This window comes from Podarcis raffonei, chromosome 9, assembly GCF_027172205.1.
Source record: "Podarcis raffonei isolate rPodRaf1 chromosome 9, rPodRaf1.pri, whole genome shotgun sequence".
Taxonomy (NCBI): Eukaryota; Metazoa; Chordata; class Lepidosauria; order Squamata; family Lacertidae; genus Podarcis; species Podarcis raffonei.
The window spans coordinates 55,163,983-55,189,614 of record NC_070610.1 but is presented as its reverse complement, the minus strand read 5'-3'; the positions used below and the strand labels follow the sequence as shown (position 1 = coordinate 55,189,614).

Sequence of the window (25,632 nt, the reverse complement as noted above, 5' to 3'; positions counted from 1 at the left end):
AGGCTTTAAACTGTGGGAGAAGCCCCACCGAACTAAGAGGAGCTTGCTTCTGAGTAAAACGTGCATAGGATTGTGGCTGTCGGGATGAGTACCTCTGAGCACTTCCACTGCTAGGAAGGTATTGAGCGCCGTCGCTCTAATATGAATTTGTGTAGGATTATGCGGCGAGACAAAAACAGCATTCCGTCTGCAGCATTCTGAACGTAAAACCAAATGGTCTCCATGAAAGGTTTTGCGCTGTAATTTGTATTGGAATTGTATAGGGTAGTTACTATGGAGATGCCTATGGACAGAACAGTTCTACTTTTGCTCCCAAAGGGAAACGTAAAGGACCTCCTTTTTTAATTTTTTATTTTTTGGAGGCTTGATGTCAGTCTACTCTTCTTATCTCTATGCGCAAGTATCGCGCGCGCGCCTGCGAGCTCCTGGTAACCAATAGGGCCGGAGAAGGCCGAGGTCTGCCGCGCATCGCGCGAGAATTTAACAGTACAGCGTGACAGAGGAAGGGGGGGGCGTGGAAGGTAGAGGAGCGCCGCTCTTCCAGGCCTTAGAAGCGGTGTTTGTTCCTCGTGTCCGTGACGTTGACCCGCATCTTTCACCCTGTCTCGGGGTATCAGGTCAGTCCCGAAGCGGGTTGAGCGCTAAAGAGGCGGGTTAAAACTGGAGTCGCGTGAACCGTTCTTCCTCGTCTTAAAAGGACTCGGGTCGTTGCAGTGACGTCCGCGCATGCGCTTGCCTTGGCTGTGCCGCTCTGAGGAATAACTTTCAGCGAGTGCTGCGTCACGGGCGGGGCGGCGGGAATGTGTCTCGCGGTCGTTCTTAAAGCTGAGGAGACGCGAGGCGGGCGCCTCACTCAGGTGCTTTGCTGGTCGCCTCGTCGCCCTTCTCTCGCCTTGTGAAGCGCAGAGTTAATGATATACAATATGCTAATACAATACTGATTAAAGACCTGTTAACTATATTCTGCTTTTTCTCCAAGGAGCTCGGGTGTACGGTATATGGTACAGCCACTGTTTTGTCCTCACAAACAAACAACCCTGTGAGGTAGACTCTCGGCTAGTAAGATTTTTAAGATTATCCAGTGAGTGGGAATCTGAACCTGACTGCCCAGCCTAAATCAGATGCTTTTAAAATCATCTGGCTCACTGGGAAACAGCAGTCTCAACGTTTCTACATCCGGAGAGCCTCCCCACGAAAAAAAAATAAATCATGTATAACACAGCCGTACGCATATTTGCTCAGAAATAAATGCTGCTCTGTCCTGTGCGGCTTAACTCCTGAGTAAATGTGCGTGGGGTTTGTAGCATTTCTTGTTACCCATTAGGAGTGCAATCCGAAGGCAGGGAAAATTGAAACCAAAGTTGATTTAACTGCCCACCAGTGCCCTACCTGTCGTGTGGCATTGTAAATGTGGGGGTTGGATAACTGCTTTTGTATTTTTCTGTTTTATGGAGTATTGGAAAAAAAATGTACTTTTGAAATGGGTGGGGGTGGGGAGAGAGAACATGTCTGAGCAAGACTAATTGTGTTTATGTGGTACACAAATAAACTGTGAGATCTAGGTGAGGAAGCTACTAACAAAGATTAGAATTATTCCACTGAAACCAGAATAAGCACTACATTTAATCATTTTGGGGTATGAGGAACTCTCTTCAACCTGGTGTGTATCTTGAGGAGGAGACATGTTGGGAAATGTGCTTAAGAAACAACACTTGCCTGTTACAGTATGACAGTAGGTCATCAGCTGGAAAGTTTGTATCAGAATCAGTATAATTGACTGGCCTAGAAGCATTCCCAAGTTCCACAGTAAGGCTGTAATTCAGAGCACACAACATAAGATCTCAGGTTCACTTCAAGAAGGATTATTGCTAACCAATGTTTATGTGGATGAAATATTGTGAGCAAATTGATAGTATCCTGGAAAGATGGAAGTGTTTTTCTAATGCAGTAAAACTGTCTTCACCCATTTGGATGTCACAGAAAACGATGGTTAGTGAATAGTACCAGTAAGTGAAGGAGGGAAACTGTTCCTAAGAGGGCTGAAGGTATGTGCAAGGCCAAATGATAAATCATGGTTGGATGGTGCATCTGAATTGAACCTAAGTGTTCTTGGGGCAGAGGTTAGAAAAAGAATACAAACTGTAAAATTGACATCTATTTGCATAGCTGCTTTAATGATTCTCTTTGAAGCTAGACTACTAATTGTGCAGTGGCCTTTTGCCTTAATTACTTGCTCAACAATAGGAAATTGCCTTGGTGAATCATTCCAAGGTCTGATTTGTTGTCAGTATTCTTTATCCAGAAATCACCATCCAAACATCTTTAGACACTCACAAACAAGGCATGATAGCAATGCACATATCCTGACTTATTGTATCCAGCAATTTATTATCAAAGAATACTTTGTCTAACATAAAAGCTGCATCCTACTTTCAGACATGAATAGATTAACCTATGAATTTGTCGTAATCGTTTATTAAAGCTTTCATAACTGCAAGAGAGCAGTTTCCAGCATTGCAGTATTATAGTTTCCAAGAAATATGACATGTAGATGTTGCCTATATTGTGGTTCTTACACATCTGTGATTAAGTTTGAATTAGCCCTATGTATGTTGGTCAATACCTTCTGTTTTTAGAATAAATTTCCTATGTTCATTATGTGGTTAAATCCAGTACTGACATTTTGGTAAGCCAAAGATCTTAGTGGGAGAGTTGTACCTATGTTGCATTTCTGCCCTAGTAAACACAGCATGATCTCATTTATCACTGGAAACTATAATTGGAAACATGTTGACCTTAATCATCTTGAATAGTCAGCTCATAGCAGAAAAAGAGCTTCACTCCTCTTCCATGTAGAAGTACTCATGTTGTAGTCTGTAGGGTCTCTCATCAAGATATTGCTGCATTTTAAGATGCAGGGGCTTTTGTCAGAATGATTATTGCATGAAGTAGCTATTATAGCTGTTGTATTTTTGTTAAGACATTGTGCACATAAGAAGCAGAGCGCAATTTTTTTCTCCTCTACTTGATGAACAGCCTGTTACTTCTCTTTGAATAGCCTCTCTTATAGCTGCAATCATATACTCCATTGCCTTAAAATGATGAATGAAGCTTTCTTCTGAATAGACATATATCAGATTGTACTATAGAATACTTTTTAAAGTCGGCTCTTGTGATGGAGGTCTTTAATTTCTCTTTTTCTCTCTCTTATGACAAAACTTGCAGAGAACCTTTTTTGAGTGGAACTGACCTGAGTAACCATTAGAAGGATCTTTATATTATTAAGTGCTATCTTGACCACTGCTATTAATTTTGCTTTAAGCTGATTTCAGAAAGCAGTGCCTCAGTGGTGCAAAAGGGCCATAATATGGAAGCAACCAATACTACTGATGTTTCTGTGCAAGGGTTGCATTTGTAAACAAAATTAAGGAATTTTAAAAATAAAAATAAAGCTTTAAAGAATTATTGAATGAGAAATGGTTAACATTTATTTATTTTCTTCCCTTTATGGTAAGGTCCCAGGGCAGGTTACAGCAACATTAAGACATAACATAGTAACACAAGAACAGTTTAAAACTGCTTTGGTGGATTGTCTAGTTCCCAGTGTGTTTAGAGTACCACCTTCTAAGCAGAGGAGAAAATGTTTCTACTAAGCTTCTGATTCAATAAAAAGAGTACAGTAATGCATTCACATACTTCACATTTGTTGTATGAGGAAAGCAGGGTAAGAATTCTATAAAACTTTCCCATTTAACATTATTTTACAGAGCTTAATATTATAAAGGTTCAAAGGATCACAGTATAATCCCATGACTAGAAATAATAATAATAATTTCATGTTCATTTTCAGGTGAAAGGATGACAGAAATGGAAACTGAAACTGTAAGAAGTAAAGCCATGGAAAAAGAAACCACTGAACAAAGAAAGGAACGTGAAAAAAAGAAAAGGTCTAGAGTTAAACAGGTGCTTTCAGATATAGCAAAGCAAGTAGACTTCTGGTTTGGCGATGTCAATCTTCACAAAGACAGATTTCTTCGAGAACAAATAGAAAAATCAAGAGATGGTTGTGAGTTAATTAATTTAGAAATAAAACACCTTACTATCATGTAACACCTGGGAAGAGAATCTTTTTTTGTTTATATGCTTCTTGCTGCTGAGAACCAAAATTGTCTACACTATTTATTATGCAGACTTTGCTTTAATTTTGTCAAATGTTTTTATGTGCATCTATAGAAGTGCTTCAGAGAACCAGTGTGCAATAAATATTCTGCTGTGGGTTCTTAAAGGGATTTTGGTGACTACTCCCACTATCATTATCTGTAAGTTTGTGGAAACGAGCATTGAAAAGTATCATATAGTAGAAAATGTCAAGTACAAGGGAAGCAGCGGAAGTCGTGTGGGGATGGAGAGGGTTACATATCACAGTAGAGGGTGGGATATCAGATGCAGGATGTCCTACCTTATTCCTGCATTGCAGAAGGTTGGACTAGATGACCCTTGGTGTCCTTTCCAAATCTACAGTTCTTATGATTCTAATTGCAATGTGTTTATTTCTAGATGTTGACATATCACTTCTGGTTTCTTTTAACAAAATGAAAAAGCTAACCACTGACAGAAAATTGATAGCACGTGCAGTTAAAAGTTCATCTGTGGTAGAGGTAAGTATAAAACCTTGTCTTTTGTTTTTTGTGTCAGTCTGAGTGCAAACAAATATTGAGGGAAAGAGTTCCCTAATTGCTTTGTTTCTTATAGTTGGATTTAGGAGGAACTGACTTTCCCAATTGGTTTGTGTCTTGTAGTTGGATTTAGAAGGAATTAGAATCAGAAGACGGCAGCCACTGGGTGAGCAGCCTAAAGATGTGGATAGTCGTACAGTATATGTGGTAAGATATATCTAAATAATTATGAACTCTCTTGCTTGTCTAAATTGAACTTCACGTTTTTCATTTAGTGTTTTCTCTGCAGTTTCTCCTTAGCAGAGGCTAATGAAATATCGTCAATTGTTTGTTACGGTTTTTGATACTTTTGTAGTTTTGACTCTTCTGTAGTTTTGATCCAAAGCTCCTTGTTTCTGCCAGTTGGTGCATTCAGCTTTTATGTACATGGTTTGCCCAACTTATTTTGTTGGTGGGAGGAACAGGTCTTGGTGCATAAAAATCTATTTCCACCTATCAAATGAATAAGAGTCCATGCAAATGAGGTAACTCTTACACTGAAACAGGTTGCTGGATTTAAAAAAAAATGTTTAAAGCTCTATGCAGATGTGTGCGCCCCTTTACATTTCTCATGTGAGGGCGAGAACAAGGTGTTGGCTCACCTTCTCCAGCACAATTTAAGTTGCATGAGAAGCCTCCATGAGTAGAGCTAGTTCTCTGTTGCGGTCATTCAGCTCTAGTGCATAGTGTGTGGTGTGTCCAGGTCAAAATTGGACCTAGCTTGTCTAGGCCAAGCTGCAAGCTTATTTTGGACCAGGATACCTTTGTTCAGTTATGTGCACTATAGTAACATGTAGATTGGATTACTGCATTATGTTGTACGTGGGACCGCTTTTGAAGACTTATCAGTTTGTTCAGAATATACCAGCTGACAGCTAAGAAGAACAGTAAGGTGTGAAGATATAACATGGTTGTCCTACTTCACTGGCTGTCAGTTGCTTTTAACCTTCAAAGCACTATGCAGCTGAGAATCACCTCTTCCTGACCACTGCAACCTTTTTTTGAGACTTTTCTGTATTACACATACAAAAGAAAAGTCTTATACAAGTCTGCTAATCAAAGAATTATTCTTTTGTTAAGATTCAATTACAACATGGTTTACTTGGAAACTAATTTGATTTGTGGATATCCATTTATTTAGTGTCCAATTAAAAAAATTGTGGAAGCAAAATAGCTTACGAAAAACACAGCCACTAAAAAAATTTTCTGTAGAATCAATTACCCCAAAAAAGAATGCAACCTGTAGTCTTTTTCCATTTTGATGTTAAGCATATAGTAATGTGAAACCATGCAGAATCCATTATGTTAAATTACTTCTTTTGATCTGCAGCTATGAAGAATGCATAGTGTTAAAAGCCTTGAACATGGTTCTTTAATCCTGGTATATAGGACAAGGTCTTTTGGATGGAACCAATCTGTGTGCTGCCTATCATGCTGTTGCATGTGGGTTTCTAAGGCTTAATTTAAACTTTTATGCAGGTACTTATAATTTTCATAACCTTATTTCCTAGAAGGAGCTTTGAGCAATGATAATTCACTTTTGTTGTCTGTAGCTCTTTCTCAGTTCACCCTCTTGTACATATAATAATAGTTTGATAATTGTGCATCATAAGGATGGGAACCTGCAATGTTAGCTGACATGTGAAGAGAGGCTGTCTTTCCTGTGAGTGCTGCTCTCCAAATGTCAGAGTCTTAACTACTCTTTACAATAAAAAAGACAGCCTTAGCAACCTAAAATGGGCCTATGAAAATAGTCATGTTTATTAACTTCAGTGTGTCTACTCTGAACAGGACTGGAATGAATTACCTCCCAAAGTTCTTTCATGGTTCACTCAAATTGTGTTAATCGGACATTAATGCATACAGTTAAAGTAATGGTTCTTTTATTACATTCAATAGCATGAATATATATACCCATAATTTGCTTTTGCTGTAGGAATTACTTCCGAAAAATGTCAATCATAGTTGGATTGAAAGGGTATTTGGGAAATGTGGCAACGTGGTTTATATCAGTATCCCTCGCTATAAGACTACCGGAGACCCAAAGGGATTTGCATTTGTTGAATTTGAAACAAAGGAACAGGCAGAAAAGGCAATTGAGGTCAGTTGTGAACAACTTGAAATAATGGTTTGCTGTGTTACTATTTAGCTTCATGTCTATATACAGTTTCAACTTCTGTATTCCTATATTTTACTTTTTAACTCCTTGTGTGGTTATAGCTATTTAACTTCAGAGAATATGTTACGGGCTCTCTACACTGAGAATTTAGAAATGCAAAATTATCTGAACTCATCTGTAATTTCTGAAAACTTTACAAAGACATATATATTAATGTGTCTTGTCTTTAATTTGTGAAATTAACAAAAAAGCAAGTTTCTTACCCTGGTGGTGGACTTAAAATGTCTTGGCAAAGAATGTAAATTTCATTAAAATATTAATTTATACTTCATCAGGCAGATTATGTTTTCTTGCACTACATAGTTTCTGGTTCCTTCCCAATGGCAACCATATTCTGTCCCCTTCATTTTACTATAAGGCCAGCATTCAAAATTCATAGCTAAAATTAACTTTTTGTCCAACCCTATGCATATATACTCAAAGCTAAGTCCCACCAAATTTAGTGGGCCATAGGACACATTTAGTGTTGGGAAGTTTGCATCCTGAATCTTTTGAAATGCTAAACTTCACCATGCTAATAGTTGACAAAGAGCAGTACATAGAATATACTTGTATCTTAGGCTAAAGTCCTATGCATGCTTTCATGGGAGTAAGCACTCCCTACATAGATTGCACTGCATATTTATTCTTTAATTCAGTACATATGTGTGCCAGAAAGTGGGTATTTAAATATAATTCAGCTTAAACCCACAACATAGAATCATAGTAGAGTTGGAAGGGATCACAGCAATCATCTAGTCCAACCCCTTGCAATGCAAGAATCTTTTGCCCAAATGTGGGGCTCAAACCGACGACCCTGAGATTAAGAGTCTCATGCTCTACTGACTGAGATACTTCCCTGCATCTCTTCATGATCTTCTTTCGGCCAAAAGTAACCAATTAATATCTTTCATGCAACAAATTCAAGTTCCAAAGTTATATAGAGGGGCCTCTGTGGAAAAATATCTATTAGCAGTTAACTTACATTCTCTAACTTTTGCATTTAAGTACTTGAATAATCCTCCAGAAGATGCACCAAGAAAGCCTGGGATGTTTCCCAAAACAGTTAAAAACAAGGTCGTTCCTGCATTACCATCAAGTGATTCCAATGTAGTTGGTGAGTAGAAAGGTGATAGCTTTATTTTGCCCATCAAGTCTTTCTATTTTACTTCTGTATCTTCTGTTAACATTGTATGGCCCAATGTTTTCCAATCCATGGGCGTAGCCAGGATTTTTGTTAAGGGGAGCAGGCCTTTCGTAGCAGGTGGGGGGAGGGGACCTCAGTTAGCTATGTATTTATATTGATTTTTATTGATGGGGGCAGCTGCCCCTCCCCCCCCCGGCTACGCCCATGCTCCAATCTTTTTTGTTTAGACTACTTTCCAGTTATCAATATAAGTCATTTTTTCTGTTAAACTGGGGTCATTTTGAAAGGTATCATATAGTGGATTGGTAGAGGATAGTTAAACCTGCTTAATCCCATTGAAGCTAGTGAAGTAAAAATTAAATACAGGTTTGGATTTGGATGATTTCTGGATTACAGCCATGCAAATATTCAGGGTAAATAAGATTATTGTGACAAATTTCAGGGGAAGCCACCTTAGTCAATTGTAGCAAAACCAACAAAGTTATAATGGCATAAGCTTTCATGGGCTACAGCCAACTTCATCAGATGCATGAAGTGGTTATGTAGTTATTTAAGATGTTACCAGACCCTTTCTTTGTGGGTTTTTAGTATCAGTCTTTCATGAAAATATCTTACTTTATTTAGCTGTTCTTGTTCAGCACTCCTTCTAAAACAAAAACCATGATTCGTCTCAAACTCTGATTTTCCTAAGTTGGGATTGTGCTGACTCCTGGAGTTAAATAAGCGTGATATGCCTTGCGATATTTTGGGTTATTTAGGCCAGTCAATCTTTCTGCCTAACAGAACTCACAGGGTGAGGCTAAAATGTTGTGGGACAGAAAATAAAAGATAGTCCTGTATACTATGCTGAACTCCCTGGAAGCAAAGTGGGAGAAACTTGTAATAATTAAAATACAGAATGTCAAGACAGATATTATTCACTTTATATAGAAGAAAAGAAGAAGAAAAAAAAGAAAAAATCAAAAACAAAGAAGGAGAGTAGCCAGCAACCAACTGCAGAAGCAAAAGAATTAAATGTGGGCATTACTACAGAACACACAAGTAGGTCAAAGAGACACAGGACAACGTCTGAGAGCTCTGAAATGGAAGCATCAGAAGTCCAACGGCCATATTCAAAGAAAGAGAAAAGGAAGTTTGATAGAATGGAAAGCTCAGGTTCAGGAGAAAGTAGACCAGGAAAGAGGAAACGATGCCACTCTGGGGATGGAGAGGTGTCAATTGTAAAGGCAAAGAAAACACTTCAGAAAGATGTTCATTCTACAAAAGAGGAATCTACAGAGGGACCAGAGGATCCCAAAGGTAAGAAGCAGATCACCTATTTTTAAATTTCACTGAAATATCTGACCAAGGACAGAGATTTTGGGTAATATAACTACATTGTTGAGTTTTGTTTGTAAACAGTGGGAGAAAATGAAAGCTTGGTGGTGTAAATGTAATTCAGTTTAAAACCTGAGGAGAGAGTAGGAAATACACCAGGAAATAATTAATTTTAACAGTAGAATTATATTTGGATAAGTAGCAGACAAGTAAAAAGATGCTTATTCAAGTGGTCAGATTAGATGAAAATAAGGGCATTGTAAAAGTTGGACATTGTTGCTTACCTGCCATTGTTAGCAATGTATTAAAAGGTAAAGTGGTGTGAATGAGGATTTATTACTACTTAAGATGCAAGACCAGCTTGCACATCTATGATTTGTTTTATTTGTATTTTGCAACTTATATATGCCATGATTGTAATAAAACCTCTAAGCAGTTTATACAAAAAACCATAATATTCCATGACCTATGGAGAGAACAGCTGGAGAAATGCTGTTGCTTCTGTGTTTCTACCTCAAATGCAGATTGTGGTTTTTGCATATATAAGATGCCTACAAAAAGTCTATAAAGAAGTGTCTCCCAGTTTTGGCCATCTGGAACCCTATGAGTGGCAGGCAAGACTCTGGCAGGCAAGACTCTGTTGATAGGGCTGCCACTGGGTGATGCTTTGTTGATGTTGATGCTTTACATGGTTTTTATTGTATACACGGCTGGATGTTGTAAACTTAATTGATATTTTTTATGAATACATTACAAATATTTTCATAAATAAATAACTTGCAGGTACTTCTTGGTAGGAGTAGTGGTGCTTTTCCTGGCGAGGTACTTGTCTTCTAAAATTTAGGAGGAATTTAAAAACATTCTGGTTTACCCAGGCATTTAATGGCTGAAATGTACTGTTCCTGAAACCCTTGAAATTATTAGCTGTGAGGATAGCTGTTTTAGGTGTGAGAGAAAAACAAAATCCTATATTTTTTATTTATTTTGCTTGTTCCCCTAGGCTCCTTTGGGAGGAAAGATGGGATAGAAATTTAATAATACTGTAAAGTAATATTTAAACATATACACAGTATTGTAGGAAGGCAACCAAGATAAGGGGGCCTGGAAATTAAGCCATTTGGGGAATGGGGTGAGAGAATTGGGTATGCTTAGTCTAGAGAAAAGAAGACAGAGGTGATATAACCATCTTCAAATATCTGAAGGGCTGTCATGTAGAAGATGGATCAAACTTGCTTTCTCCTGCTCCAGGGGGTGGAGCCGAATTAATGGCTTCAAATTACAAGAAAGAAGATTCCCAGTAAACATTGGGGGAAACTTTCTGTCACTTAAGAGCTGTTAAGAGTTGTTAAGTGGAATGGACTACCTCAGAAGGTAGTAGCCTCTCCTTCATTGGTGGTATTTAAACAGAAGTTTGAGGGTAATTTTTCAGAGATTCCTTCGGAGTTAGACTAGATGACATGGGGTTCCTTTCCGACTCGGTTATTCTATGAACTTATTTCTTCAGTTCAAAGTAGAGTCAGTATATAGTATAGTAGTCAGTTTGCTAGACTGTTTGCTAAAGTGACCCAGAATCAAACCCTTGGAGGAAAGGCACTAACGTATTTATAACTAGCTGTTCTTTGCTTGTTAGCCATTTCTTTTTGCTTTTCCACTTAGAAATTTCCACTGAGGAGGAGAGAGAGGTTGGTGATAAGAAAGATACATCTCTTTCAAAATCTAAAAGGAAACATAAAAAGAAACATAAAGAGAGACACAAGATGGGCGAAGAGGTCATCCCACTGAGAGTCCTTTCAAAGTATGTTAAAGCATTTTTGAGTCTTGCTGTATTGACAGTAAAATACAGTGTTGGGCTGCCTGTGATCCAGAAGCTGCTGTTTGGCTACTTCCCAGATATGAAGTAGTCTACACAAGAACTGTGTTTTAGTGTTCTTAGGTACTAACGACCCATGAGAAAAAATATTGCCTAATTTTGACCTGTCAATAGTGCTGCTTATGTGTTTCCATTCAACTTGTTTCAGTTCAGGAGTGTTGCTGCCGCAGCTTATATTTTGTCTTATTGAAGCACACAAACTAGCCTGTTACGGTAAATAAAAACTCCTCTGCTAATGCAACTTGTTTTACATTTGTAAAAGAAATCAATTTTACCTATTCTATCACTGTGAAATTGATATTTGCATTGCATTGTGGATAGATGAAATGGCTTGTTCTCTTTAAAAAAAGAATTTCATGTTTTAAAACAAGTTTATTGAACCTTTTTATCCTTTTGAAATGCTTACTTTGTCATTCGCCTTCTTTAAAATCTGTGTACATGTGAGTGGCTCTTACATATATACTATCAAATGGAGGGTGCAAGAGGTACACCAGATCCTTTGCTAACAATTTCAAAGAAATCATTTTGAGCAAAGGTTTGAGCCTAAAAGATTAGATGGCCATTACTTCAAAGTTTGTTCCAGTAGAGATTTTAAAACAGTTTGTGAGGCAGTGAAAGATGTTTTTAAAAGTACTGAACATAGATGGAAGAATTTGAATGTTTTTTTCATTCTGTGCAACACCTTTTTAAAATAGCTGTATCCAATTGAGAGGAAAAATTCTCAGGCACATTCAGCCAGTTCAACAGTTATACAGCAATAGAAATTAAATACAGTGGTGCCTCGCAAGACGAAATTAATTCGTTCCGCGAGTCTTTTCGTCTTGCGATGTTTTTCATCTTGCGAAGCACGGTCCGTCGCAACTGCACCTCTTCAAGCGGCTTTAAGAAAAAAGCGAACAAACTCGCAAGACGAAAAAGCAAGCCCATAGGGAAAATCGTCTTGCGAAGCAACGCAAAAACCGAAAAACCCTTTTGTCTTGCGCGTTTTTCGTCTTGCGAGGCATTCGTCTTGCGAGGCACCACTGTATGATAATTTGTTCCTGTTGAAATCAAAGAGATGCCAATGTTCTAAGCTTTGGCCGGGTTATGACTCTTCAGAAGTTGATAGAAACTAGTTTTATTATGCAGTTTTAGAGCAGTCATGTTGCAAAAGCTCATTTTTAAAAAGAGTAAAATGTAGGTGAATAAAGTCGATATCAAATGTAAATACTTCTTTATTGTCACATTCATACCAAAGCTTCATAGGAGCAATGGCCACATCTGTATTAACTCTTATATGCATTAATACAAACAACTTTGTAACTTAATATTCCACATGTTTAACAAAGCATTGTCTATACATAGCCTTTATACGCATGGCTCATAGTCCATCACCATTGCTAAAGTGCAATTCCAGATTTCACACAACAGAGTTGCATGTCAGCAACGGTAAAGGGTTACAGCAATGAACACATCATACATAGAAAAGACCTACGATTTCCTTTTGACCAATGGACCTGTTGACATTATAATGACAGTAATATGACTTACTGTTTGAAGTCTTGCCAGTTAATTTTCTGATTGTGGAATCCTGCAGTACTAAAACATAGAAGCACTTACTTTAAAAATAGCCAGCAAGTACCTCCATGTTAAAGTACAGAAAATCCTTCAGGATGATGCTTGAACTCGTAACCCTGTTTGAAGAAGTTCCACATGCAATAAATATAATTCCATATTTTTTTATTTTTTTGCTAGTAAATAATTGAGTAATGTTGAGTAAGGTGATTAAATAATTGAGTAATGTTGAATAAGATGATTAAATAGGATTTGCCATCACTAAAATATGAAAGCACTTTTTTAAAGGAATAAAACAAGTACTTCCACATTAAAGTAGTGGGTGGTCCCTTATATTAGGTGATAATTTTTCCTGTGAAAGAAAAAGATAGAAGTCATTGCTTTAAAAAAATAAATCAAGCAGCTTTATTTTAAAATTATATTCATAAACACTTTCCTGCCATAGAGCTCAAGAGCATTGTTCAACAATCTTAAAACACAAAATAAGTTATAAAATTATAAAGACTATACATAAAAAGCCAAAGCAAATAATTCACAATTACCTAGTTTTAAATTCAGTACAGTTCTTTTAGCACACTGACTGAATCACTGTCAGATGTGACTTCTTTGAACAAACAAAAGCTTACCAACACAATTACAGAATTATTGTTCGAACCTTGCTCAGTCAGGGACTACATACTGTGTAGTTTATTGCCTGCTTCAGGCTGCAGTTCTAACTGCATTTGCTTGGAAGTTCGACCCACTGAGATAAATGAGATTTGCTTCCAAGTAAGTGTGCATGTAAGTGTGCACAGACTTCTGTTTTCTATTTCAGTCAATGTAGCAAAACATGCTTTTCTACAGAAGTAGAGAGCATCTTGAAACAGGGCAGGTAAAGCAAGTTTTCTCTAGAATATCCTGTTACAGAGATTCTGCACACCTTGCTGGAACATGGATTAGAATATAGCAGATATTGCAGTCAAGTAAACAAATGTCTGGCAGTGGTTCTTTCCATGATGTTGAATTGAACAATACAAGAATACTCAAGTTACAAACAACTCATGCTGAAGTTGGACTCACCTCTGCCAAAACATGGAAGCACTTACCTTTTATGTACACACAGAAAGCACCTCCATGTTAAAGTAGAAGGGTTCCACATAAAGCAGCACCTTTTGCTATCCAAAGCATTAAATATAGCAAATAATTTAGTTTTAATGGAAACATAATATTTGAGAAAAATTCTTTCCATTTTGCTTACTTACCTTGTTCATTCGCTTTGGTGTTCTTTTCCTTTTCAGCTTCCTTTAATAAAGTGTTGCTCGAGCTTCTATTTACTCCATACTTTAGCAAAGGGTACCATTGACCCTTTATCGCAGAGTCATTAGGTAGATCATTTGTTATTTAAAGCCCTCTCTCAGGGAACGTATGTTCCTGGGTGGGACAGAATCTTTGTTTTTCTTCCTCTCTCACTATTACCCCAAGATACCATCTTTTTTTAAATAAAAAAATCCCGTATCTGCTTATTTGATAGCACAGATTAGGTTAACAATGAATCATTCTCTCAATTGCACTATCCCCATTGTGTTTCTATCAGCAAGGCTCTAGCTGTTTGCAGAAACATCTCCATGTTAACTGAATGTAAATTTATCATTTGGTTCCATGCTGGGCTTTCCTCTCTGCTGCATTTGAACAGTAGGAATGTTCCTGTCTCCATAGATTTGGGAATGTTCTAGCTAGTTTTCCTCACTTTTTAAAAAATAGTCAGCTGGTTAGCAGATGCAGGCTGACCAGTCTTTGTGCTTTACTTTTACATTTTTTGTGTTAATCTGTGATGCATTGATGTCTTTTACTGTAGAAATGTACAAAGTAAGATGCAATTGAGGATTTTTAAAGTTAATGCATAATTAAACTCTGCGTATTGATCCTGAGTATGTACTGTTGCTTAAGAACCAAAGGTTAGGCCAAGGTCTAGCCTAGCAGTCTTTGCAATACTCTTAGGAATCAATTGCTAATGGATCCACACTGGAAATTTATTAGTAACTGCTAATCTTAAGAAGAGCCAGGCAAAAGTCCCATCTCATCCAGCATCCGGTTCTCACAGTGTGAACCAGATGCCTATGGTAAACCCACATGCTACTAGGCTATGTTCTATATAAGCATATTCTGTGTTCTATCTAAGCATATGGTGGACCACTGTGAGAACAGAATGCTGGACTACTTTGGCTCTTTTCATGTCCTTTTGACAGGAGTGCAACCCAGTAACTCATGTTCAGATTTGTTGTTTTTTTATTTCTCAAAATACATCTCTTGTCACCAGTATTTAACTCAGACTCCTTTTCGGGGGGAGGGGGGAGGTTAGGTTCAGAGATCTGCCCTTCATTTTCTGACATGAAGTTAAATGCAATTTCATTTCTGTCCTTTAGTACATGTTTCAACTCTCTTGTAGTTCAGAGGTCCACCCCAACCCCCACTGCTTTCCTGCTTTGCTTTTTAATTATTTATTTTGTTCTTAATGTTTTTAGCTACATACTTCTCTAATATGCTCCTCAGATTCTTCTTTTTGCATCTCTTTTTGCCTTCTTGCATTTATTTTGCCACAATTTGTGTTCCATTTTGTTCTCATTTATGCACTACTTCCATTTTTGTGAAAGAATCCATCTTGCCTCTAATAAGTTCCTTGACTCCATTTGTTAACCATGGTGGTATCTTCTTGACTGTGGTGCTATATTTCCTTATATGTGGTATGCATCTGAACTGAGTTTTGTTATTGTGGTTTAAAAAAAGCATGATCTACCAGTCTCTTTTTACTTTTTGAATTATCTTTTTTTGAAGATAAATTTGTTTCTGATCATTTTAATTAGATTTCTTTATAGAGTGCTGAGCTTGTGTATTTTTCATACTTTTTAATCCTAATCACTAGAAATGAATGGATGCAGCTGAAGCAAGAATACTTGGCACTACAGAAAGCCAGCATGTCCTCTTTGAAAAAAGCAATGGCCCAAATAAAAACGTTGACTGCTGGAGAAATGGAAACAGATGCCTGTATACCTAACCAGCCTGCAGCAAGAAATGGAAAATGTAAAGAAAATTGTGAGGTTCTTCATAGCTTGTGCTTATCCTTAACAGAAGAAATGACATGCTAATTGTAGTTTAGTGATTTGGATATAAAGAAGTATGTACTGTTTTCCTGGAAGCAGAAAGGAGATTAAGAGGGGGGAAATTTCAGATCTTGAAAATTTCTCTAGGTCACATCATGCAAAATTGATTTTCTTTAACCAGTTGCAGTTGTATGTATACAGGAGAACTTGTGAAATGTTACAAAAACTGAAGAATAAACTAGTGTTCAGCATCCAGGATAAACCTTTGGGCTTTAGAACCAAGAGGTTGCATATCAGTAAATGAATTTTCTGGCATTAAGTTTCTATATGCTGTGTAGTTAGGGTCCAGCACCACTCAGTGTATACCCATTGAAATGACTAACTTGGTTTCATTAATTTCGGTGGGTCTGCTCTAAGTAGGGCCAACATCGGATACAAGCCAGAGGTCTCATAGTTTTTCTCATTGGTTCTGTTGAAGAAATCAAAGTAGTCAGTATTACTGCAATTATAAAAAAAAATTGAGAACTAAATAAAATTTGTGCTATGCTTCACTGTAATAACCCATTTCTGTACCAACTTTGTGAATAGTTTCTTTATTCACTGCCCACTGATTTAGAAGAATCAAATCTATCTAAATTCACTTAGCATTCAGAAAGATTGCCTAATGTTGCTTTGCAAAGTGAGTTAACCATATTGTTTTAATTAATGCTCATTGGCCATATATGCAGTACAAGATGAGAGTGTTAACTTCACAAGAGCACAACAATCAGGTTGTGAATATACAACCTTAAAGTAGTTGTTTGGCTTTGTATGTGCTGATAACTGGAATTAATGGTACTATTGATATACTGCTCATGCTTATAACTTAAACTGCAGGGCCTTTAACTTGTCATGTTGAGGCATATTTTGATGCCACCAACAGTGATCTATATATGTCAAACTATTAAGAAAATCTTATCTGTTTCTCCAAAATCCAGCTTCGTTAGAACCAACCAAAAATGTCAGAAAATAGCTGATGAGTTTTTCCAGAACTTTTCATCCACCTAAATATTTCACAAAGGAGGGGATGAGGAACAGAGGGGAAAACAACCAAAAGTTGTTTAGTTTAGAGTTTAGAGTTTTGTTTAGACTCTGTTTCCAAATAGAAAGTGCAGGCTTAAATTAATTGTTGCTAGATGTTGCAGGTATCATGTTATACCTATAACTTATTTTTAGAAAATATGTTTTGAAAATAACACTTGACTGCTACTTAGATCTGTCTCACATTCTTTTCTCTTGGACTGCCTTTGCTTCTTATAGAAATATTCCTAGTAATATACCCAATATAAAAAAATATACTAAGTGAGGTATTGTGCTATTTTGAATTTGTCCAGTGGTAAATTGTTACAAGTGAAATTTTGATGAATGCTCTCTTCCTTTTCAAATGAACAGCTTCCCAGGATGGTTCAGCTCCTGTTGAAAAGGTTCACACAATGGGCCCCCAGTTTGAGGGTGGCGTAATAGTCAAGATCATTAGTGCTGAGCCCTTGCCAGGCAGGAAGCACATCAAGGTAATGCCTCTATAGCCTCGGGGTAAATGCTATAATTCGCTTTGAAATCTTTTGAATATGGAATAGCATTTCGAAAGGTCAAGGTAACTCAGTTGCACAGCATCTGCCTAGCACGCAAAAGGTCATAGGTTCAATCTCCAATATGTGCAGGTAGAACTGGATGAGACCCCCTTCTGAAACCCTGGAGAGCTGCTGCCAATCAGTTACCTGTTGTTGCTGCCCTACAGCTCCCATAATCCCTGACCACTGGCCATGCTGGCTAGAACTGATGGGAGCTAGAGTAAGGTTACCAGATTTTTTTCAGTAGGAACGATAGGATTTTGTATGGAGGCTGATTTGTAAATCCACGGACTGTCCCTGGGAAACGGGGACATCTGGTAACCTTAAGCTAGAGTCCAACAACATGTGGAAAGTTGACTACCCCTGGTGCAGACAGTTCTGAGCTAGATATACTAGTGGTATGCCTCTGTATAAGTCAGTTTCCTTTGTTCATAATTCTGATCGCCAGCTAGGTGTGCACATGCCTTATAATACTTGCTAAAGGATTGTTTAATTGAAGAACCAGGCTGAGAAAATCTACATCAGAGCAAAAAAGATTTCAAACTATTTTGGTTGAGGAAAGAGTTTATCTGTAAAAGTTGTTTCTATTGGTATGGCTTCCCCACCAAGCCTCTATAGTTCAGTCAGTATAGCATGAGACTCTTAATCTCAGGGTTGTGTGTTTGAGCCCCAGATTGAGCAAAAAATATTCCTGCATTGCAGGGGTTGGACTAGATGACCCTCATGGTACCTTCCAACTCTACAATTGTGATGCTATGATTTTATGATTTGCTGATGGGGAAACAAACTACAAGTGCGGGTTCACAGGTATCATAAAGCCAGTCTTTGGTTTGTTTCTTCCTCAGCACATTGAAAGGAGCAGAGGAGGAGTGAAGCACACACAAACAGCAATTTATTTAAAACTTGTTTAAACTGACATTCAATCCTGGCTTTCATGTTGCGTGTACAGTAGTATTTTAATTCTGCCCCTTAAAATTTAAACATTGACCTTGTTCATACTTGTAATGAACTTCACAAACTTGTGAGTGCTTCTTGTTATAGTCTAGTATAGACAGCTGGTGTGGAACAGCAGTTTAAAGTTGAGCTGCAGAAGTCTCCAGTTCAGATATTTCCTCTGCTGTGAACTCATTAGATTGCTTAAAGCAAATAGCATAGTCTCAGTCCCATCCCTCTACCCTGTAGTCTGCAGCATGAGAATGATAATACTGACCTATATTTACATAATTGTTGCATGGCTTGAAACAAGATAATGTATGTGAAGTTCTTTCATTATTGTTAAGTTTTATGATGATTTAATGATTTCTCTGAGACAGCACTGAGATACGTCTTTGAGAAAGATAAAGCCCTAACCTAACCTTGTTGTTTTGTAACTTCAGGTTTATCATCTTGGCTATTAGCAAGGCAAACTTGACATTGGCATCTAAATATTAAATGTCTGTCTGAGATTGCTCATGACAGCAATATGGTCATAGCTAGAGATAAGAGGATACTCTTTATTGTATCCACTTCTATTGGTGAATTATAGCATGCTTTAAAGGTTCAGAGCTGTAAACCAGAGTGTGTAGAGTATTAGAGCTGGATTGGTAGAAGATATCTAGCTCATGTGGCACTAGCATGACAGATTTTTCTCTTTTCTTTTTGCATTTTTTTGCAATCACCATTCTGTGGTTAAGTGTAATTGTCAACCCACCCTCCCTTTCATGGCTCATGAATGGTGCTTCCAGATAAGTGCATTAGGAAAGATATTTCTTTGCTCGTGACACATCAGTGATAATAAGTGAAAACAGTTAATAGTAGAGATGTATTTCCTTACGAGAGTGGTATATGAGCCCTGTGAAAATGTAGGAAAAAATGCTCCCCACCGTGGTAAGTAGATAAAAGCACCGTGGTAAGTAGATAAAAGCCTTAATTCTAATGGCTTGTCTTGCTTGTGTTGCCATAGGATATGTTAGCAACATTAGCTAATGTTGCTTATGTTGACCTGCTGGAAGGTGACACAGAGTGTCATGTGCGGCTTAAAACTCCTGAAGATGCACAAACTTTATTAAAATCACATAAAGAACTACAGACGAAACACAATTGGAAACTTGAGGTCCTTTCAGGTAAGATTTATTGTTGAAATTCACTGGGTTTGTACATGCCACATCAGTTTTATCACTTTTTCAAGATTTGTTGAAATTGTGATTTGTATCCTGAATTCCCCCCCCCAAAAAAGTATTCTAAATATAGCTAGGGCCATACAATTTTGGAACCAATTTTTTCTGCCTATATAAGTGGCTGGGTAAGAAATTATGAATTTCCATCTGGTGAAAAAGCCCAATAAGGTTACACATCACATCATGACTTTACTTCTCCAGAGGTGGTGGACACACACCACCTTTTTGTTGCCTTTTTACTACTGAAGACTGGAAACATGGGTTGGGCTTTGCCCACTGAGCACACACCTGTGATATCACGTCAGTGCATTTCCTGTCTTCAGCAGGACAGACATTTTGTGAAGTCCCAGTCCTTGAAGGAGCTTTTCAGTCTGTGAGCATGGACAAAAACCTACTATTGTGTTTGCAAACAGCTGGGTTGAGGACAGTGTGTGTTAAACAGGATATGGTATATCATCAGCAGGACATCGTTTCCCTTATTCTGCATCCTCCTCTACTCTGTTCAGATTATAAGGAGAGAATGTTATAAGAAGTGAATGTCATAAAGTTCCGCTGGTGGTGTCTCTTTTCCTTTTAATTTTTTTAAAAAAATATATTTTAAAATTCTCATTGATAGAAAGCTGAGACATAAAATTATGCATCTTTTATCTTCACAAGAACGTTTTTCTTTGCATTAAAGCAAGTGTGGAAAACCTTTGGCCCGCCTGATGTTCCTGAACTACAACTTCCATTAGTCCTATCAAGCATAGCTAATGACTAGGGATGATGGGAGTTGTAGTTCAGCAACATCTAAAAGGCCAAAGTCTTCCCTACACCTGCATTAACGTGTATTCCATTTAAGAAATAAACTGTTAAAAGTTAACAATTGTTTTATAAAGTTGTAGAAAGGTTGTTGTACTGATATAGCCGAGGAAACCAAAACATCTTCCTTCATACAGATATAACACACAGTTACAACATTCTTTTATTCAGGGGATCATGAACAACGATATTGGCAGAAGATCTTGGTGGACCGACAGGCTAAACTTAATCAACCAAGAGAAAAGAAGCGGGGTACAGAGAAGGTAAGATAACCAATTCAGAACTCTGGATTTTGTGGGCAAGCATCTTAACTCAGATTTATAAAACTTAACTTGTTTTATATGGATAAGGTCTCAGATTCAGTTTTTTGAAACTAGAAATGGAGCTGTGATCTTTGAAAGCTACTGGCAGTCTGTATAGAGAGCATGGGACTAGATGAAAAAATGGTTTTACTTAATAAAAAATGGCTTGATTATATTCAAGGGGAAGGGCTCAGTGGTAGATTATCCGGTAAACTTATGTAAGGACTCATGTTAAATGACTTCTGAAAGCACTTAGCTAAATATTAAGAACTGTATAAAATGCCTTAAACATAAAATATAAAGGTACTGAGTAACTTTTGCCACTGAGAATAGATAGTACTCAGCTAAATGGACCATTGATCTCACTTGGTATAAGGAAGCTGCATGTATTTCATATGATGTCTGTTCATTTTCATCTCCAACAAACGCTAGTGGTGTAGCTGTGAAAAACTTTACTTGTAAACATCACTCCATTGACTCCAGAAGACTATATCAGATCAGGTTAACAAGCATTTTCTTATTCATACACCTTAAGGTAGCTCTTCTATTTCTGGGCTTTGATACTAAATTACTCTTAATGAGCTTCCATTAGTTTAAAGGTAAAGGGACCCCTGACCATTAGGTCCAGTCGCAGACGACTCTGGGGTTGCGGTGCTCATGTCGCTTTACTGGCCGAGGGAGCCAGCGTACAGCTTCTGGGTCATGTGGCCAGCATGACTAAGCTGCTTCTGGTGAACCAGAGCAGTGCACGGAAACGCCGTTTACCTTCCTGCCGGAGCGGTACCTATTTATCTGTTTGCACTTTGACGTGCTTTCGAACTGCTAGGTTGGCAGGACTCCATTAGTTTAATGACTCCCAAATATTGGAGATGGGTTGGAAAAGCTTTTATTTCAGGGCTTACAAGAAGTTAAACACAAGACTGATAAAATGTTAAGGAGTTGTCTAAATCAAGTAACAAGTTCTTTAAAAGAGAAACTTCTAATGATACTGTTTCTTGCTAATTTTTATCCACGTGATTCTTTAACAAATCACTAATTTATTTTACTCATGAAAAAGTAATTTCTAGAACAATTTTCTGTTAAGAATATTTTATAGATTTTAAAAGCTAGAATCAGAACATTTAAGACTGTACACATTATTAGAGCCCAGTGATCTGATAAGTCTTGAATCTTATTGTTTCACATTGCTTTAACCTTTTTGAATATATGCAACTAAAATTCTCTAGGAAACGTTGTGGTGTTAATTACCCTTTAATTTTTTGCATAACCATTAACCACTTGAGTGTTAATGGTTGGTGTAAAGCCTTGTAAATTAGCATCTTCCTTTTCATGAACTCCAATCCTGGATTTACCCCAAGGAAATGGAGCCTTTGTTTCTGTCTGCTACATTTTGTATAGAAGAGAAATAGTGTTTTGCCTGCCTCCAGTTACTGTGTCGTTCCTTATTTCAGGGCAAATGCATTCTTGGCAGTTGGAAAATAAGGTGGAGTTCCAATAATTTGAGAATATTGAACAGTTTCCAAAGAAATCTCATAACTTATTTAAAAGCAGGGTTTCTGTTATGCATTTGAATATAATCTTGAAAGCAACAGTACAAAATCCATACATCCCATCTGAACCCATATCTCCCTATAACTTTAAGACACAATAGAAATTATTATTTTATCTGTACCCTCTTTCCATAAGTAAAGTAACAGTTTTAACCATTCATGTATGTAATACTGTGAATAGCTTTAACCTCCTGCTACTTTCTACCAGAATCCTTGAGAGTTCCTTAAGCAAAGAACTGCAGATTAATCTACACAAGCAGTATTATCAAAACAAACTGTTAAATTGCAGATAACAGTAGCAGCAGCTAGCTGCCATTTTCCTATCACTCTCTTCTGTCATCTTGCATCTCTAAGAAACATCCATTTCATAGCTTATAAACAACCATTTAAATATTAACATAGCGGACATTTAATAAATAATGCTGGTATTGGATAGATTTGGAGAAGCTTTTTAGGAGTTTGATTTTGTATATTTATATTATTAATGTTCTAGCAGATCTTGGGACTTTGGGTCACTGTAATGCAAATATAAATAAAGCAGGTGAATATTTAAAAGCTAAATACCTTAATTCAGTTTCTTGAACTTCATGAGTTGCTCCTCCTTTCTAGATACTCCTTCCCTAATGTGGCATTAGCGCTACTGTAGCACTGGAAGGGTTCTGAAGAGCATCAATCCTATTCTTCCAACCTGAGCCTTTTCTTGCCAATATATGCCTATTTAACAGAAACTCTTGAAACAACCTTACTTGATTTACAGCAGAGTTGCATGCTGTACAATGATTTTGGGGTCAGATGGTGGGGTTCTCCTTTTCTAAAATCAAATTTTATAAAGGTAGAATTTGGACTGATTTAATTATGGGCAAGAACTTGCACTGCTGCATTAAAGTACATTGAACATGTCTAGGTCCTACAGTACATCCATGAAATCCTTTATATTGAGAGTTTGCACTAGAAGAAATATTATCTAGATCATACAAAAAAAGAAAAAATGTGAGAACTTTCCCATGGAAACGTGCTCTGCAAAATCTTGTTTCTCAGAACTCCAAATGTCATTGCAATGGTGATAACTTCCCTTGGTTTGCTTGGGTGAAGAGCAATAGAGGATATAGTAAACTCTGTGCGGTGGAAATGTAGCCAACTGTATAAATGTCAGTTTCCTATACAGTGGTACCTCGGAAGACGAATGCCTCGGAAGACGAAAAACTCGCAAGACGAAAGAGTTTTTCGTTTTTTGAGTTGCTTCGCAAGACGATTTTCCCTATGGGCTTGCTTCGCAAGACGAAAACGTCTTGCGAGTTTGTTTCCTTTTTTCTTAAAGCCGCTTGAAGAGGTGCAGTTGCGACGGACCGTGCTTCGCAAGACGAAAAACCGCGCAAGACGAAAAGACTCGCGGAACGAATTAATTTCGTCTAGCGAGGCACCACTGTATTGCTCCATCCACTTTTGTCTTTGGCTTCACCCACCACTGAAATGCACCACCCACCCACCCCAAAAGTGTGTGCAGCTATCAATGCAGGATTGCTGGGACAAAAAGAAACACACTAGCTAGTCCCCCCTTTTGGAAATATTAAATCCCCATGTTACCTGGACCTTATTCCAGCTGCGAGCAAAACACACTGCTCCCTTGTTAGTTGAAGAACTGTGTGAGGCATGATTTGGCCTACTGTGCCTTCTTTATCCCATATGTTGTTCACAAAGCTTATCAGTCATCCTCTTTGCTTGTATTTTACATCAATGCACGCTCAGACCACAGGTTCACATTGGCATAAATTGTAAACTTTGTATGCATAGCCCATAGGTGGGGAACATGTGGCCCTCCATCCATTGGACTCCAACTCCCGTTATCTTTGACCCGTGGTGGTTCTGGCTGGGGCTAATAGTAAAATGCACTGGTAATCAGTAAAGCTTGCATAGCAATGGTGTCACCAATGCTACCTGCCTCATCCCCATCAGGATGCCACATTTTGGACCAGTTGAAGTTTCCAAACCATCTTCAGAGATTGGATGTCAGTCATCTTGTTTTTCTAAGAATAGTGGTGCTTTTCCTTAAAGTGTTCCTTCATTGCATTCTACTTCACCTGCTGCAATTGGTTGTATTAAGATGTTGTTAGAATCTGTGTCTTCATTTTAAAGATATGCTGTAGGATTTCAAACATTCAAATTAACATTTTCCACCAAAGTATTTTTTTTTTTTTAAAGAGCAAATATTTTAAGGATACAGGATTAATGGCTGAATTAGCCCCACTGTGTTTTTGCATTAGAGAAGTACCTTGCTAATTAAATGTTACAATTCTGAAGAGGAACAATGAGGATGGTGTTGTCAAAGATAAGATCTATGGCTCTCAACAATTTAAATGTCTTCCATTGAAATAAAGGGAATTAAAAATTTCTTAACATTTGCTCAGTCTTTTCCAGTATCAGCAGGGTTCTACATTTGTTTTATGAAGGTTATAGTTGCAAATGTTGGTTTGAGTGTTAATCCTCATCTTCTCTGACACATGATAAATTAAAATGACAATACAGTGTAATTAGAAAATGCTTCTTGGTCTTTTTTTCTTCTACAGCTGATTGCAAAAGCTGAAAAAATGAGGCTAGCGAAGACACAAGAGATAAGCAAGCATATCCATTTCTCTGATGACGACTAAATTCATCTAATTTACTTGTATGAATTGCTGTTTAGAAAAGAAATTAAACTGTTCTTCTGAAGAAATGATCTCTTTGCTTCGTAATCTTAAGGGACACAAATAAAGACACTGTGCATTCCTGTTAATACAGTCATTTGAATTGCTACTTGGCCTTGTTTTAGAATGTATTAAGCAAGTTTTTATATGTATTTGTCCCAGGTTTTTTGTACAATGCATTTTTAAAAACTGAGGTGTAAGTATGATCCAAATAAAAAGGCTAAATCTTCATAATTAATTGGTATCTATTGTTGAAATAAAGGATGAGAGTTCTGACACTTTCTTAATGACTTGTAGAAATGAGACCGCCTCTTGCTTTCAAAATTAGGTAATTTCTTTGTTAGCAGCAAGTTTTGCAAGCCCTCCTATGCAGAATGCGAAAAAAGATCTGAAGTTGTGGGTGTGGAAGTAAAGTAGAATAAGAAACTTAATGTAAAAATAGAACTGTACACTTAAACTGATGGGGACCATTTTATATTAAACTTAATTTGCTGAATTTATACAGTCCTGTACAGATTAATTTGCTGTGTAGCACGCTTCCTAAGATGGGTGAGGCTTCTTTCCCCAGACCCAAAGAATCCTTATTGTAGACCTGAGAGAGCTAATCTACCAGTACATCTTACCATTGTAAATGAAAGCAATGTCTTTGCCTCTTGTACTCTGAGAACATTTTATTAAATCCTTTCTTGCTCTT

General features: G+C 37.5%; 1 protein-coding gene across 5 annotated transcripts; it reads left to right on the top strand.

Annotated features, from left to right (window-relative positions):
* The first annotated feature begins 12 nt into the window (after window positions 1-12).
* On the top strand, window positions 13-25,214 carry LARP7 (La ribonucleoprotein 7, transcriptional regulator). Of its 5 annotated transcripts, XM_053403746.1 has the most exons (14): window positions 445-617; window positions 1,949-2,045; window positions 3,851-4,066; window positions 4,558-4,658; window positions 4,800-4,883; window positions 6,652-6,816; window positions 7,882-7,990; window positions 8,951-9,319; window positions 10,994-11,132; window positions 15,661-15,830; window positions 17,270-17,388; window positions 19,391-19,550; window positions 20,577-20,668; window positions 24,822-25,214. In XM_053403746.1, exons 3-14 carry the CDS (start codon window positions 3,859-3,861, stop codon window positions 24,900-24,902), a joined length of 1,797 nt encoding a protein of 598 aa, XP_053259721.1. In that variant the 5' UTR covers window positions 445-617; window positions 1,949-2,045; window positions 3,851-3,858; the 3' UTR covers window positions 24,903-25,214. The 5 variants fall into 5 exon arrangements, with proteins under 5 accessions (XP_053259720.1, XP_053259721.1, XP_053259719.1 ...); XM_053403745.1 differs by lacking the exons at window positions 445-617; window positions 1,949-2,045 and adding an exon at window positions 13-118; XM_053403744.1 differs by lacking the exon at window positions 1,949-2,045.
* Window positions 25,215-25,632: the final 418 nt, after the last annotated feature.

Bases quoted from the DNA above. Each gene is read 5' to 3' on its own strand.
- LARP7 (XM_053403745.1), top strand. From the start codon at position 3,859: ATGACAGAAATGGAAACTGAAACTGTAAGAAGTAAAGCCATGGAAAAA. The intron at 15,831-17,269 runs GTGAGGTTCTTC...TCAAATGAACAG, and splicing joins TGGAAAATGTAAAGAAAATT to CTTCCCAGGATGGTTCAGCT. The intron at 17,389-19,390 runs GTAATGCCTCTA...GTGTTGCCATAG, and splicing joins CAGGCAGGAAGCACATCAAG to GATATGTTAGCAACATTAGC.